A 13,842-nucleotide genomic window follows, 5' to 3' on the forward strand; every position below is an offset into this window, starting at 1 on the left:
CGGCTTCTCTAAGCTAAAGCATTGAGCCGTGTCAAATGAACGAATTTAAAAAGCAAAACATATAAAAAATGAATGTTCCTTGTCAGAAGGTACGAAAAGACTCAAATTTTGGTAAATTTAGCAGTATACATCTAACGATATATAGAGGGATAGGATCGTCCCATGATAGATTTCTTAGAGCAAATCGTACAAAGCTTCTTTGAACGTGCTCCAGTCGACTATTTCGAACGATGTTGTGTGGAGCCCATACTTATTCAGCGTACTCCAAAATGCTTCGTACCAGTACGCAGTATATAGATTTCAGTGCGTTGAAATTCTCGAAATGGACAGTATTTTATTTTAAAAGGCCTAATGTTGCAAAAAACGTGATGTGATTAGCGAAGCGAAGTTTTCTGTCCAATAACACTCCTAGGTCACGGATAGAATCGACACTTTCGAGAAAAAGAGTATATTCGCAGCGCCTTATAGTTTTTGAGCGTCCGAAACTTATCACCTTACATTTATCGATGTTGTTCTGCAGCGCGCACCACACCTTAATATTGATTATACCCTCTTGGAACACAGCCGAGTCGAGTCCCGAAGCATTTGAACGAAATATTTTTAGATCATCAGCGTAGAATAGTTATCCGGACTTTAAGCGGGTGCAATGATCGTTGATGAATAAGATAAAGATAAGTTAGCCTAGGTGACTTACTTGAGGGACACTGGTTGGGCTTTCAAATACGCTTGAGCACGGTGTCTATTCTAATAAAAGCAGATCGTTCAGAAAAGTAGGTTTGTAGCCCTCTGGTTATCCACGGAGAAAGTCCTAGTCGCTGCAGTTTCAGAACAGCAATGATTTACGGCAGCTTGTAGAAGACTTTATATTTCATCAAATTGCTGACGCTTTTCGACAGCTGGAACTGAAAAATTTATGTACGTCATCAAGTTCGAAGTGGTCGAATGTTTTTTTTACAAATCTGTACTGACGTTCGTCAATTATGTTGGAGCATGCAGCCTATAATCGCATTGTAAACAATATTTACTAGAGCTTCGACAAGACAGTTTAGAAGCGATATTTCTCTGTTGTTGTCAATATTATGAGCGTTTTTAGTCTTATGGATAGGAATTATAGCTGCTTCTTTCCATACACTTGGGAAAATCTTTTCCGTGCTTACTGGTACAGAATGCGCTTGGGCACAATGTTTTATGAACAGAGGAGGCAAGCAATCCGGACATGGCCCTCCCAACTGTTCAACACTGGACAAAGCTCTCAAAACATCGGCATTGGAATGCACTGTTCCAGCCCAAGTAACAATTGAAGTTTTATGGCATGCTATAAGTGCAATCTAAGTTTTATGAGTGGCTATAAAACCATTATAAAACCTTCATTGTTGCTAGGGCTGGTTGTTCCATACTTCAGTTCAATTTGTCGAAGATTGGTTTGGTGTCGTTGGCCCTGTGAAGCTTTCGTTGTTTCCGGAGTATGTTCCGTAGGCGGCTGAGCTCGGTGTTCCACCACGGATACTTATAATCTACTTTTCTACTGACACGTTCTAGTCAGAACAATAATGTCATAGTCGCAGAATATATGGGAAAGTAAAAAGGTTTGCGCATTTGTTCTCATTCCACAGACGTTCTGGTAGTAGATGGACAGGAAATGTATTTCGCCTGAGAAGTGAGTTCGGAAGAACCCTTTCATGACTTCCGAACACAGAGCTGGGACGACTAAATTGATCGCTGCTTGGTGGTAGCACGACAGCTCTGGCACTTTCCTAGTAGTGTATAACGGGTATCCTGGTAATGGCGGCACAGTGTGAGTTTGTGGATGTGATCTCTGAGATGGTATGGAAATTATGCTTCGTTCAAGTAAGGGCAGATTGCACGAGCGTATTGTACCCGATGGCACGCCAGAAATCAAGTGGTTTTCAGAAAGCGAACTGTCATGTATAGTAAACTACTCGCCTAGGAGGGGAGTTTGTAAGACCTCGTCACGAGCTCCGATTGCAGGGCCGGGAAAACTAAGCTGGTCGCTGGCTGTTAGCACGACTGCGTCGGAGTGTTCCGGGCTTCCGTATTACGTCCCGGGGCGGCAGTGCTGTATGGATTGGGTGAGGCGACCATGGTGGTTAAAACGTCACAGGGTCTAATACATGTGCCGTTGTTTGAATGAAGCTTCACGTGCTGTAAACCAAAATAGTTTTTTAAGGATTGGATGATTATTTGAGCGACCGAAAATAAGTCGCACGGATGTAACATGCTTCGTAAAACACGCTCAAATATATTAGAATGTATTAATCGGAATACCCTCTCACGACTTCCGAATGTGGGGACGGGATGACTAAGCTGATTGCTGGCTGGTGGTAGCGCGACAATATCGGAGTGCTTGGGGTCTACGATATAACGAGCGTCCTGGTGATGGAGGTGCAGCGAAAATTTATCGAAGCAGTCTGGCAGCGAAATTATGTTTGATTTGAATGATGGCATGTTATCTGAAAAAGTAGTTCGGTGGCCGGCAATGTGTCGTGTACAGCCAGCTGTAAGATCGGCTTAAACAACTCGATTCGCGGGATTTTCGACGTGCAACTGTCGTGTGCATTTGATATAAAACTGGCAACGTTCTCCACCGGTGTCACTTTCTACAATTTCAGTTGTCCAACCTGTTTTATGCAGTCGTCGTAAAACCACAACAAATTTGATTGACCATTAACAAAGTCGAAATTATAGTGAACCCAACCAAAACACAAGTTAAGGTTTTTATTGGCTCAGAGCACTGATAGCAATTTATTCGCGAGGCCCGTACTATACGAGTACTGACTGTATTTAGATGCTTTGGTGAAGGAGATTCAGATGGCACTGAAAGCGGTGAGAGGCATATACGACTGTAAAACTGGTTTCTGGGGAAAATTTATACAATTATCCACTCGATGCAAAAAATGACAACAATGGTGATGTTATATATATATATATATATATATATATATATATATATATATATATATATATATATATATATATATATATATATATATATATATATATATATATATATATATATATATATATATATATATATATATATATATATATATATATATATATATATATATATATATATATATATATATATATATATATATATATATATATATATATATATATATATATATATATATATATATATATATATATATATATATAGTCTATAGTTATATATAGATTATAGTTATAGTTATATATAGAGGTCTATATATAACTATAACTATAATGGTGGTGAATATTCTTTTGCTTACAGTAGTGTCACACATACAGCTTAATCATACGAGGTAATAACGTTGAACTCCTTGGCCGAGGCAAAAAGCTTCGTAGCGGTATGCAACGCGACATCGAATAGGAAAACATTAAAATCAAGATCCCCATATATGTGGACAATGATCTTACGGAAATTTGCCTCCGCGATTTGGAATCACGACGGTGACGTAGTTTGTCACCAACCTCCTCCCAAATATTTTGAAGACATTTGAAAAAAATTGTACATGTTCAACAAAAATATGCCTAATATTTTAAATGGACTTCTCAAAGCTTCATTTTCAAAAGTTATCTTGTGAGACTATTTCCTTGTAGTGAAAATTGGCGACAGACCTCCACACCTACCGGTCGGCTCGTTGCGGTGGCTAGGTCTACCTCCGAGGACTACAACGATTAAATCGCGGTGAAGCGGGGAGCTAAATGGCTCCTGGTATCGAACAAACATGTGGTTATTGGTTCACGAAATGGACATAGGTACCGAGAGAAATTCCGCCACATTCTATTGTCCTTGACTGACGGCGAACATGGACTGGAGAGTGTGCGAGAGGTATCCCCATAGCAACCAGTAGGCGATTCGCTACCGCATCTGCCAATGGAACCCTCCTACAGCGCGGCGTTGGACGACCGGCAGGCTGAAGTGAAAGACGAAAGCCTTCAACAAAAATCTCTTTGTTGGGTCACTTTGGCGAACGTTGATGCGTCTGGTTTAACAAGAAGGATTGTGACGTTACAATGCCACGGAAACTGGAGCCATGCAGTAGACGGCGTGCAGTTTGCTGGTTAAATGAGTAGCTCAGTAATGCTTGTCTTAGAACCAGAACACGGTATCAGAGAGCAACATCTGAGGGTGAGAGAGGAGCGCAAACGACGTTTCGAGAAGCTGGTACTGTACTGAGAAGTAGACGCCAATTGCTGAGTCGTCATGATGAAGATAAGGGCCCCTCGACACCAGCTGAAATATGCCTGGGTAAGCTAAAGATAATTGTCGAGGGTCTCTTCCTGAAGCACGATCCTATTAGCTAGTCACCGACACCGCACGGCGAAGAAGAAGGAGCAAACACAGCCGAGTAGCAAGCGACTAACGACGAGCTCAAAGAAGCGTCGATGAGGCTAAAATCAAAGAATGCCCCCGGTCCGGATGGAATACCAACGCTGCAAGCTGCAAATCCTTGCAAATCCGGATATGTTCAGGATGCGACTGCAGAAGTGTTTAGATGATGGCATTTTCCGCGAAATATGGAAAGTACAAAAGCTGGTGTTGCTGCCAAAGTCAGGGAAGTCACCGTGCCATCCAGCCTCGTATAGGCCAATGCCGCAGCGCTGCACAGAAGAATGAGCCTGATCCTGAAGAGATACTTCCAGTGTGGAGCACTGGTGTAAGAGAAGAATGAAGGGCAGAAGTCAATGAGAGTAACACTGCGGCTGCCCGGGAACGTGAAAATCTTGCGTTTCGCGGACGACGTGCCATTAACGGTGATGAGTGAGAAACTTGGAGAAGTGGAGGTGTCTGTGACGGAGATATACGCGATCAAGAGCTGGATGAACGTGGTCAAACTGCAAATAGCTCACCACAAGACGGATGTGTTGTTAGTCAGCAACTGCAAAGCGGATACAGATCACCGTCGAAGGGCACGTGATGGCATCGAAGCGTGCACTGAAGCAATTGGGAGTGATAATCGACTATCGGTTGAGCTTTAACAACCACGTTGATTACACACAAGGATGCCAACGGTACCGGTAAACTACATTTTTTTCGGTATATTTGCACAAGCCGTACAGCCCGCTACAGCGAAGCATCACTACAGCTCTCGCCAGAACGGTAGCCAAACCGAGTACATTTTTCCGTACAGCAGTAGAATACATTTTTGTTTTGTTGCTGTACTCCGACTGCTCGGTGAGAGTATGGCGTAGTAAAGTTTGCTCTCTCGCTTTGTGCACTTTTCTCTGCATAGTCAAAGGGAGAGGCCCGCACACGAAAGCGTTGATGCCGGTCGTGGCGTAAACGAACCGCATTCATTGTCGTCGTTCGTGATTAAAAATATTGAATAGATTAAAAATATTAAAAGTGTAAAAAAGGAAATAGAAACTGTACCACTCGCGTCTGGGGGTAGATTTTTTTTCGTTATGTTACTGCTTTGCTTACAGACTGCCGTACAGCGCTGGGCGTCCTGCACTAGCGAACGACAGCAGCGTCGTATGAGAAATGAGAATGTAGGCAGAAAAATTACAGCCGCAGAAGAGGTAGGCATTTTGCATTCCTGATTACACCTGCGAAAGTCGGTCTGTTATCTAGTGTTTCGTAATTGATACTGCGATATGGGGTTCCTGCGGCGCTGAAAATCAAGCGGAACCGCGAAAAGTTGAACAGGACGTTCCGGCTGGTGGTCGTACGAGTTGCGATTGCGTACAGGACAATATCTTCGGATACAGTATACGTTATCGCCTAGATTATCCCAATCTGCATCACCCTGGCGGAAGATATCAAGTGCTACATTCAGTAAAACGCCAAAAACGTGAGAAACATGATGAGAATCGATTCGATGGTGACGTGCCAGCAGGAATGGAACAATACGGAGAAAGGAAAGTGGACCTACCGGTTCATCCCAAACCTGCCCACGTGGGTCAATAGAAAGCACTTCCACCTGATACAGCTCCTGATGGACCACGACTGCTTCAGGAAGTATCTTCATCGGTTCGGGTACACAACGTCACCATTGTGCCGGGAGTGTGAGAGGAGACACCAGTGTATATGGTCGGCTTGAGACTTGAAGCGACGTGCAGGGAGCTACTTAAAACGGGAGGAGACATCAACCAGGTTAATGTAGCCTACAGAATGACAAGCGACGTAAAGACGTGAAACGCAGTCAACAGAGTTATGATGTAGATCATGGCCGCCTTACAGAAGAAACGCAAATATTCATGTCCCCCCGAAAAAATATCTTACTACGCCACTGAATCACTTATGAAGTAGAATCTGTCACAAATTGCACTTGAAGAAACTTTTTTCCTGACATTTTCAACGGTGTTCGTGTGGTGTGAATGTGCTTGAAACAATCTTAACAGGTTTACTTGACCTTCGAGGGCAGATCATGTCAAGGTGTTACCTGTATCCAAAAAACGGTACGCACATTGCACATACTCTGGGCAGATGCCCACATGCCAGTTCTGTAACCAGACGGTACACTATGGTAAGCCCTGCGGCGAAACAATCCAAATAAATTCATCTAAGACAACCAACACTAACACACAACCTTCGACATCTGCTGATACGCCATAGAAAGTCAACTAAAAAAAGCCGGTTAAACGATATTCTATGGTATCCCCAAACCAATACCTAACATACCTGGGGAAGTAATAAAGAAAAGAAAAGACGGCTATACGAGAGCTACTCGACAACACAAAAAGCACCAAACATCTAACAGCAAAAATCAAAGTCCTAGCAACGACAACATGGATGCAAACATGAGCGAGGGAGCAGACGGAACGATCAACAAGCAACACAGCTTAAAGATAACTATTGCTCATTACCAAGAAAGAAATTGAACTGCGCCATGGTTTGATGACATGGTTTACAAATTAATTGAATTTTTGAAATGTACATTATTTAAAAAAGGCGAATGACCCCCGAGGTTAAAGTATAATTATAATAATAATAATAATAATCGGTAAATTTACATAAACAAGGCATTTTTGCACATACACGGAGAAAACCTCCAGACACATGCTATGCTACTGCTTAGCTCTGACTAGAACCAGAATGAGCTTTGATAAAGGACTCTTAGATCCTGAAGAGATCACGCAACATATTAAGGTTCTTCCGGCACCGAAACTTTTTTTTTTTTATTAATAGCCCGCCTCTTACCCCCACACCAAAAAGCTCACAAACGGAGCCCCCTGGTAGCGGACACATCAGCTCTCAGCGTACAAAAAAAGGTCAGCACAACAAAACAAAGTTACGAATCGCGGAAACGCTGAGAACAAAAAAAAAACAATACGAGACCGACAAAACACAAAATTTGACAAGAAGCTACGGCGAGTACCCAGCGGAAAAGAATCCTTTTAAGGGTCCCATCGTAGCTTTGCAGGAAGCTCATAATAATTTAAATTTATTTATTACTTATTGCTATAAAAAAATGCATTTATCAATTGTTATTATTTAAAAAATGTTAACCAATTATAGCTAAAGGAATAAGCTCGATTGGTGGTGAACGAAGTTTATATTAAAAATTCTCCTATTTTATTTTTTAAAATTAGTTTCAATTTTGCTTGTCGGACGATTAATCATTGTCCAAGGGATTTACTATATGGTGTAAGGTCGAAGTGATCGAGTTTTTCGCCCCATCCGCTGCTGTATAGAGGCTGGTATACGAATATAATAACCCCGAAAGATGAAAATTTTCAAGTGAGACGTAAAACATTTTTTCTCAAACCAAATTTATAAACAATGGCACTAATCAAAATTCATCTACCTGATTCGATGTTATCTTGGATATGTTTTTCTCGAGAGCGAGCTCTCCGCGCCACAGCGCTAACAGCTTCCATATTCTGAAGATGTCTGCAATCACCGCTTCTCCGATCCTCCAAAGCAATTTTCGTCAGACCTGCACACGAGATAAATAAATTGCAACTTTTTTGTTCTATGCCACACCGCTCCAACACGTTGAAAAGTTTCGATATATTCACTAGTTGTAATATTGGCATTCACTTCACCTAAATATTTGCATTTTTGATTATTTTTGGTGTGACGCTATTTACATTCCTGGGACCACAATGATGACATGGAGCAGTTTTTCATCATTTTTGTGTGGTTTGGTCTGATCTGCATCTGCTTCTCCCACACTCCGATACTGGAGAAAAACATCATGGCTCCTGAAATGAAAAAAATAGATGAAGTTTATTATTTTCAGCGATTTTTTTTGCTTCCCGCTTAACAGTAGGTACTGGCGGATTGACGCAATTTTCCCAACTCATCCCATGAAAATCAGAGCGTGCGTGTGTGTTTTATGCGTGAGTAAAATGCAATTAAATTTAACACCGCTTCGTTCCGTCCCAAAGTTGAAGGGACGGGTTAGGATTTAATATTTCGTTTAATGTATACTGGAATGTGAGAATAAATTGTTCGGACACAAATAATTGATATCGGTGGTAAGGTTTTTACAATTTGCAAACATAATACATTAACCACTAGTTTTATCAGCCGAGTAATTTTATGAATCATAATCAGTTTTAGAGCTGAAATTTAGTACTCTGGAGCAATAAAGTTAAATCAAATTGTATTAGTTGGGCTAATTTGGTCACTATATAGCAAGCTAAACCAGCCTCCATTTTTCCACAGAAAATACATATTCTACCACACTAAATGTAGATATTTAATATCTGATCCAGACAATTTTTATACCCGCTACAAATTTAATTTGTCAAATGACGACTCAAAATTGAATCTACCGCAACTATCATATTCAGAGCCTCCCTCTACCATTCACTTACAAGTTGGCTAACTTATCATGAAAAATCGAACATCCAAACCCTTAATCAGTATTACTTTAACTACTAAATCCTTCTGCTGATTTGCAGATGACAGTTTGGGTTGAATTGTAGCATGTGAAGCATTTCCGAGCATACATAGACCGCGCCCATCCCGTTCAAAGAATTTCTGCTCCAGAGGGGATTCATACTCAAATTCATATTGAAAATGAAGTCGAAAATGAATAGAAAATAATTGGATGTACCATTTGAATGTTTGCGTTAAGCCGAACCGAACTGAGCGCCTTATTTTTTCTGTTATTTTCATGCAAATTTCATTTTTCTACATGTTAACATAGTAAGCTTAGGGATACTAATTTGTTTTCGATTACTATTTGAGTTCTTGAAAATAAATACATGTGGGCGCAGTTGTAGCGTATAACATTGTATGCGACATCATTTTTAGGCAGATATCTTAAAATGGCACTTGGTCCCCTTTGGCTGAACACAGGCCAATTGTGCATTGAACGTAGTAAACATGAGTGTAAATTTGTTCCTTGTTTAAGTTCAAACAAACCTGACATCACTTACGAGGGTAGCGTTCAATGCCGGTGTAGGGGAGACCGGTGCTAGTTTGCGGTGTTTTCAATTTTCATTTTCGATCTCTTTGATTTATATAGGAAGTGGAAAATAGAATACGTTGCATAAAAGGATATATTGTCAACTACATTTCCGAACTTTATCAAGGTGTTTGACGAATTGTCTTCCTTTTTAGAGATATAAATATGTGACGCGGAATGCCACGAACTCATTTTGGCTCCAGGGTAAGTTGGCGGAATGCCAGGAAATAAGAATTCAAATCGAAATAAAAGTACTTAATCAGTTCTTATAGAACGTACTGGCTGTATATTCAACGAAATTGTATATTAATCTATACTTGCCATTATTTTACTAGAAGCGGACATAACGTAGTTGGTAAATCGATTGCCTTTTACGCAGCTCACCTAGGTTCAAGTCCCAACACCGAACATAGGGTTAGAGATTTTTCTAACACGAAGACGCGAATGACCTTAAGGTTAAAAACTCTATAATCAAAAAAAAAATTACATGCTCAATACATTTTGAATCGACGTGTACTGCATATTCTAAAGCAAGTGTTCGTAATTATTTAGACGAAAGTTCGAAGTAAATGTCCCCTGTCCTCTTGCTTTGGACTGAATACCAGGAATATAAATAATTAATGATTATTTTTGCATTGTGAATACCACTGCATACTTACCCCGTGTGCGTCACCGCTAACTAACCCCAACCATACATTTTATAAAAAAATAATTAAAAAAGTTGTGTTTGTATTTAGGGGTACAATTTCTACTAATACTGAAAACTTTTTTCACACTATTGAAAAATATAATCATTCTTGGAATGAATTAAAACTAACCATACATATCACAACATGTTTAGTATTTATAGAATTTCTTTATTACGCTCGCAAACACAATATCGCTCACAAGTTGTCACAACTTCTACGAAACTAAAAGTAAGCACACATTTGAGATTGTATTTCACAGTACTTGGAAGTACGCAATGAGAGACAGTTTCAACATACCTCGATCGCCAACTAGCTACAGGCTTTTCTACTAGAAAACGAATTTTTGTTATTAAGAGAAAATAGTAGCAGTAGTAGTATTCTTCGTAATGTTAGTATCTGCAGAATTTCATCACAATTGATCTATTCTGGACGAAATAAGGAATAGAGCGTGAAATAAGCTTGTACAATGTCTTTCGGAAACATTCGTTTATTCGTTTCGCACGGGATCGAACCATTTGAGGAGCTTGTCCGTTTGGCCAAAATAGCTAGAAAACTGATTCAAGGGCTGACCAAACAAATAAATTCGGAAAGTAATACACAAGGTGTATACTTCGATTTAGATACGAACCGAACTAAAATGCAGAATGCTTTCGCTATGTCTTGTGTAAGTAAACATTAATGGGTGGTTCGATAATTATTGCGACATTTGCAAACTTGCGTAAGTTTTAACGAAGAATTTCGTTTTTGTTTTCGATATGGTGGTATACTTTGTCAATTCAACAAAAAAGATGTGTAACCAAAAGTGATTAAGTTTTAAACGCTTCAGCCATTTCACGATAAATTTTCGACATTTTTGCACATATCACTCAGAAATACTTCTAAGATCAGAGTCCAATTGATAAAGATTTTTATAGTATGGCGAACATTCGAATAATGTACAGCATAGTAAAAACAACACCCATTTCCACACAGAACGGTGTACTTCCTTAGTCCTCGACGACAGATTTGGGAACCCGGTACGCTAGGTTTGTATGAATGACATCGTCCTCGACTATTTATATGTCAACATTGCTCGGGCGAGCTCTTTCTCCCGTCGACCAAGTTTTCTGTGGATAACGGTTTCAAATGGTAAAACTTTCGAAGTACCCGAGTTGGCCAGCCCAAGGTACTTGTTGCAATTCGTGCGTAAAGGCACTATAAACGCGAGATTATGAAAATGAAGAGCCTCCAAAAACGGCGTTTGCCGTTTTTGACGCAGCGCGAAAACCGTGGTGGTTTGGCCTAATTTGGCTTGATGCCACTACTCCAAAACTGTGCAAGAGTGGTATTTGGCAAATTTGGCGGAGTTTATACTGAGCTACTGTAAAACTTTGGTTTCATTTTGATAGTTAGCAAAAATATTTTAAAAATTCTTGAACCCCTACACTGGAAAAAATCGATTTAAAAAATTTAAAGCCGATTTGCAAAGTTATTTCTTTGATTTGGATGAAATTTTGTTTTAAGATAGGTAATTATGTTCTCTACCTACCATAAAATATTCAAATTGGGCACTGTCAAGAAAAAAAAAGTTATTCGAAAAAAAATTTCCTTGTCTAAACTTAATTTTTTTCAGTGTATTTTTATCCAAAATTAAAGCAATGAAAGTCATAATCAGCTCAGAATCCAATTTCCCAACTGCTAGTTACCTGCTAGATGCAAAAAGTAGCAGTAACGAATTCGTTATGTATTCATAACAAACTTGAATGAAGACTAGAAGACTGGAATACTGGAAGACTTCCCAATGAGGTCGATTTTATAATTTCTATCGAATTTAAAAAAATCTAATATTTCTAATTTTTTATGTTTTCTTACATTTTTAGGTTTATTTTCCTACCACTTGTAATAGATGTCATATTTTCGTTTCATCCAGCTCATTCCTTTCATCATTACGTTTTTATTTGTTTTTTCATGGAAATCCATATCTTGATATTATTGCATTTATCATTCATTTTCCATTTTTTCGAAATATATTATATAATTTATCTTTAGTTCCCACTTTTTCTATATTTTCCTCTGTTTCTATTGTTCAATTTGATTTTCTGTATTGCTAATGTTCATTACATCCACGAAACCTATTAAGGAACATACCGGAAAACTCTGGACATTTAGTGAATCGAAGATAGGGGGTTTCGGAAAGTACAGTCAAAGATCATCAAGATCGGAGTGCTACAGTTTAAGTAACATCAAATCATAGCTCGTTATCTCTAAAGTTGCGTAAAACCACAGACAAACAGACGTAACAGCTGGAAGAAAATTCTAAAAAAATCATCACCCACGGTATACTAGCGACATCTGTTGAACACATTGGCAACCATGGGAATTTTTTTTTTAATCTAGCAGCAATGCCCGTACCGCTTGTCAACTGCAAGATAGTAGATGAAAGGTAGGAGCATTGCTGCTGTTGTTAAATTTGAAAGGCGAAATAAAAAAAAAAAACGTACTTCAATTTTCCATGGCATAATGATTGCAATTGACAAATTTAAAGAATGCTGAGGTACGACTGCATTTTTAAAACCCAATACAACCATTTATTGTTACGGAAAATTAAACAACGCCATTTTTTCTTTTCGTGTGAAGAAATCAATTCTTGTCGTTAATTGGTCGTATGATTAATTGTTGTCTCTATTTACTTTCTGTTGCCTTCGCTCTTTTGGAACTCCTGAGACATCAGGTACTCTTTATTTTATTTTCCAGGTTGGCATTTACTGTTAACTTTAAGAACAAAACTGTGTAGCCTATTGTTAAAGAGTCGGCTGTGCTGTCGAGGTAATCATTGGATCCAGATCGCGAGAACACAAACCTGAAAATTTCCTTGCCAATATCAGGATCAATTCGCATCAACGATTTCATTTTTAATGTTTCCGTGAGTGAAAACTGGTCGTTTAGGCTATGCGAGAATTTAATTTTATAAAATTCTAAGCTGATGTTTTGCCACGATGATTCTGCATACGAATACACGGCACTGCTTTCTCCGTCAGCTCCGGCGACCAACAAATTCGACTCTATTGCATACATCCGGTTAGATTCGTTACACCGAACCAGTTAAATTGGCAAGATCTTAAAATATATCTGCTGACCGATCGGCATCGTGCAGGAAACTACGAAATGATTCTTAACAATTCTTATTTTGAACATTTCGGCTGAAGTTCATTTCACATTTTTGTTTGTTTTGGTTTGCATAAAATGAAAATGGCGGTAATGTAATGGCAAGACGGTACAGGTGGCCACATTGTTCTAAGTATAAGTACTGTTGTCACTTTTCTTCGATAAAACCGATAAAACAAACAGATATGAAGAAGAAAAACATAAACAAATAACGAAGTGGGCTTTTCTGTGGCCACAGGTTTTAATTCGGTTCAGTCATAATTATTTTTATTGCTAGTTTCGAGATAAAAAAGTGTCCTTAATTGTTCGAATCGGAAGATCCGCCGTGAAGTTCGGCCTTTTCTCTCTTTTTATCGTGCGCAAAAAAAACCCAATGCTCGTTCGGATCTTTATGTTTACTTATTTTATGGGTCGCGGACACCATCTTCAAATTGACATGCATAAAACTAATACACTCAAAAGTGACGAATGTTCCCACCTTTCTTTCCCTTCATCTTGGTTTTCGAGTGCTTGCCGTAACGAAGTGACGCATTATGGCTATGTGTCAAAATCCATTCCCAAGCGCCACGATCGGTGAGTTGGCGCATTTTTTATAATTTAAATCGACCGCTTTTTCTGTGGGCGATGAAAATTCATCT

The 13,842-nt window shown here is 39.2% G+C and overlaps 1 protein-coding gene across 4 annotated transcripts in view; it reads right to left on the reverse strand.

Annotated features, from left to right (window-relative positions):
- Positions 1–13,842, reverse strand: part of LOC131692299 (adenylate cyclase type 2) — a 213,286-nt gene that overhangs the window by 177,272 nt on the left and 22,172 nt on the right. For all 4 annotated transcript variants that reach the window (XM_058979271.1, XM_058979272.1, XM_058979270.1 and 1 more), the window contains exon 2: positions 7,758–8,157. In XM_058979271.1, coding sequence (XP_058835254.1) covers positions 7,758–7,989 — 232 coding nt within the window. In that variant the 5' untranslated portion in view covers positions 7,990–8,157. The remainder of the gene's footprint in view (positions 1–7,757; positions 8,158–13,842) is intronic.

Source organism: Topomyia yanbarensis, chromosome 3, assembly GCF_030247195.1.
Source record: "Topomyia yanbarensis strain Yona2022 chromosome 3, ASM3024719v1, whole genome shotgun sequence".
NCBI lineage: Eukaryota > Metazoa > Arthropoda > Insecta > Diptera > Culicidae > Topomyia > Topomyia yanbarensis.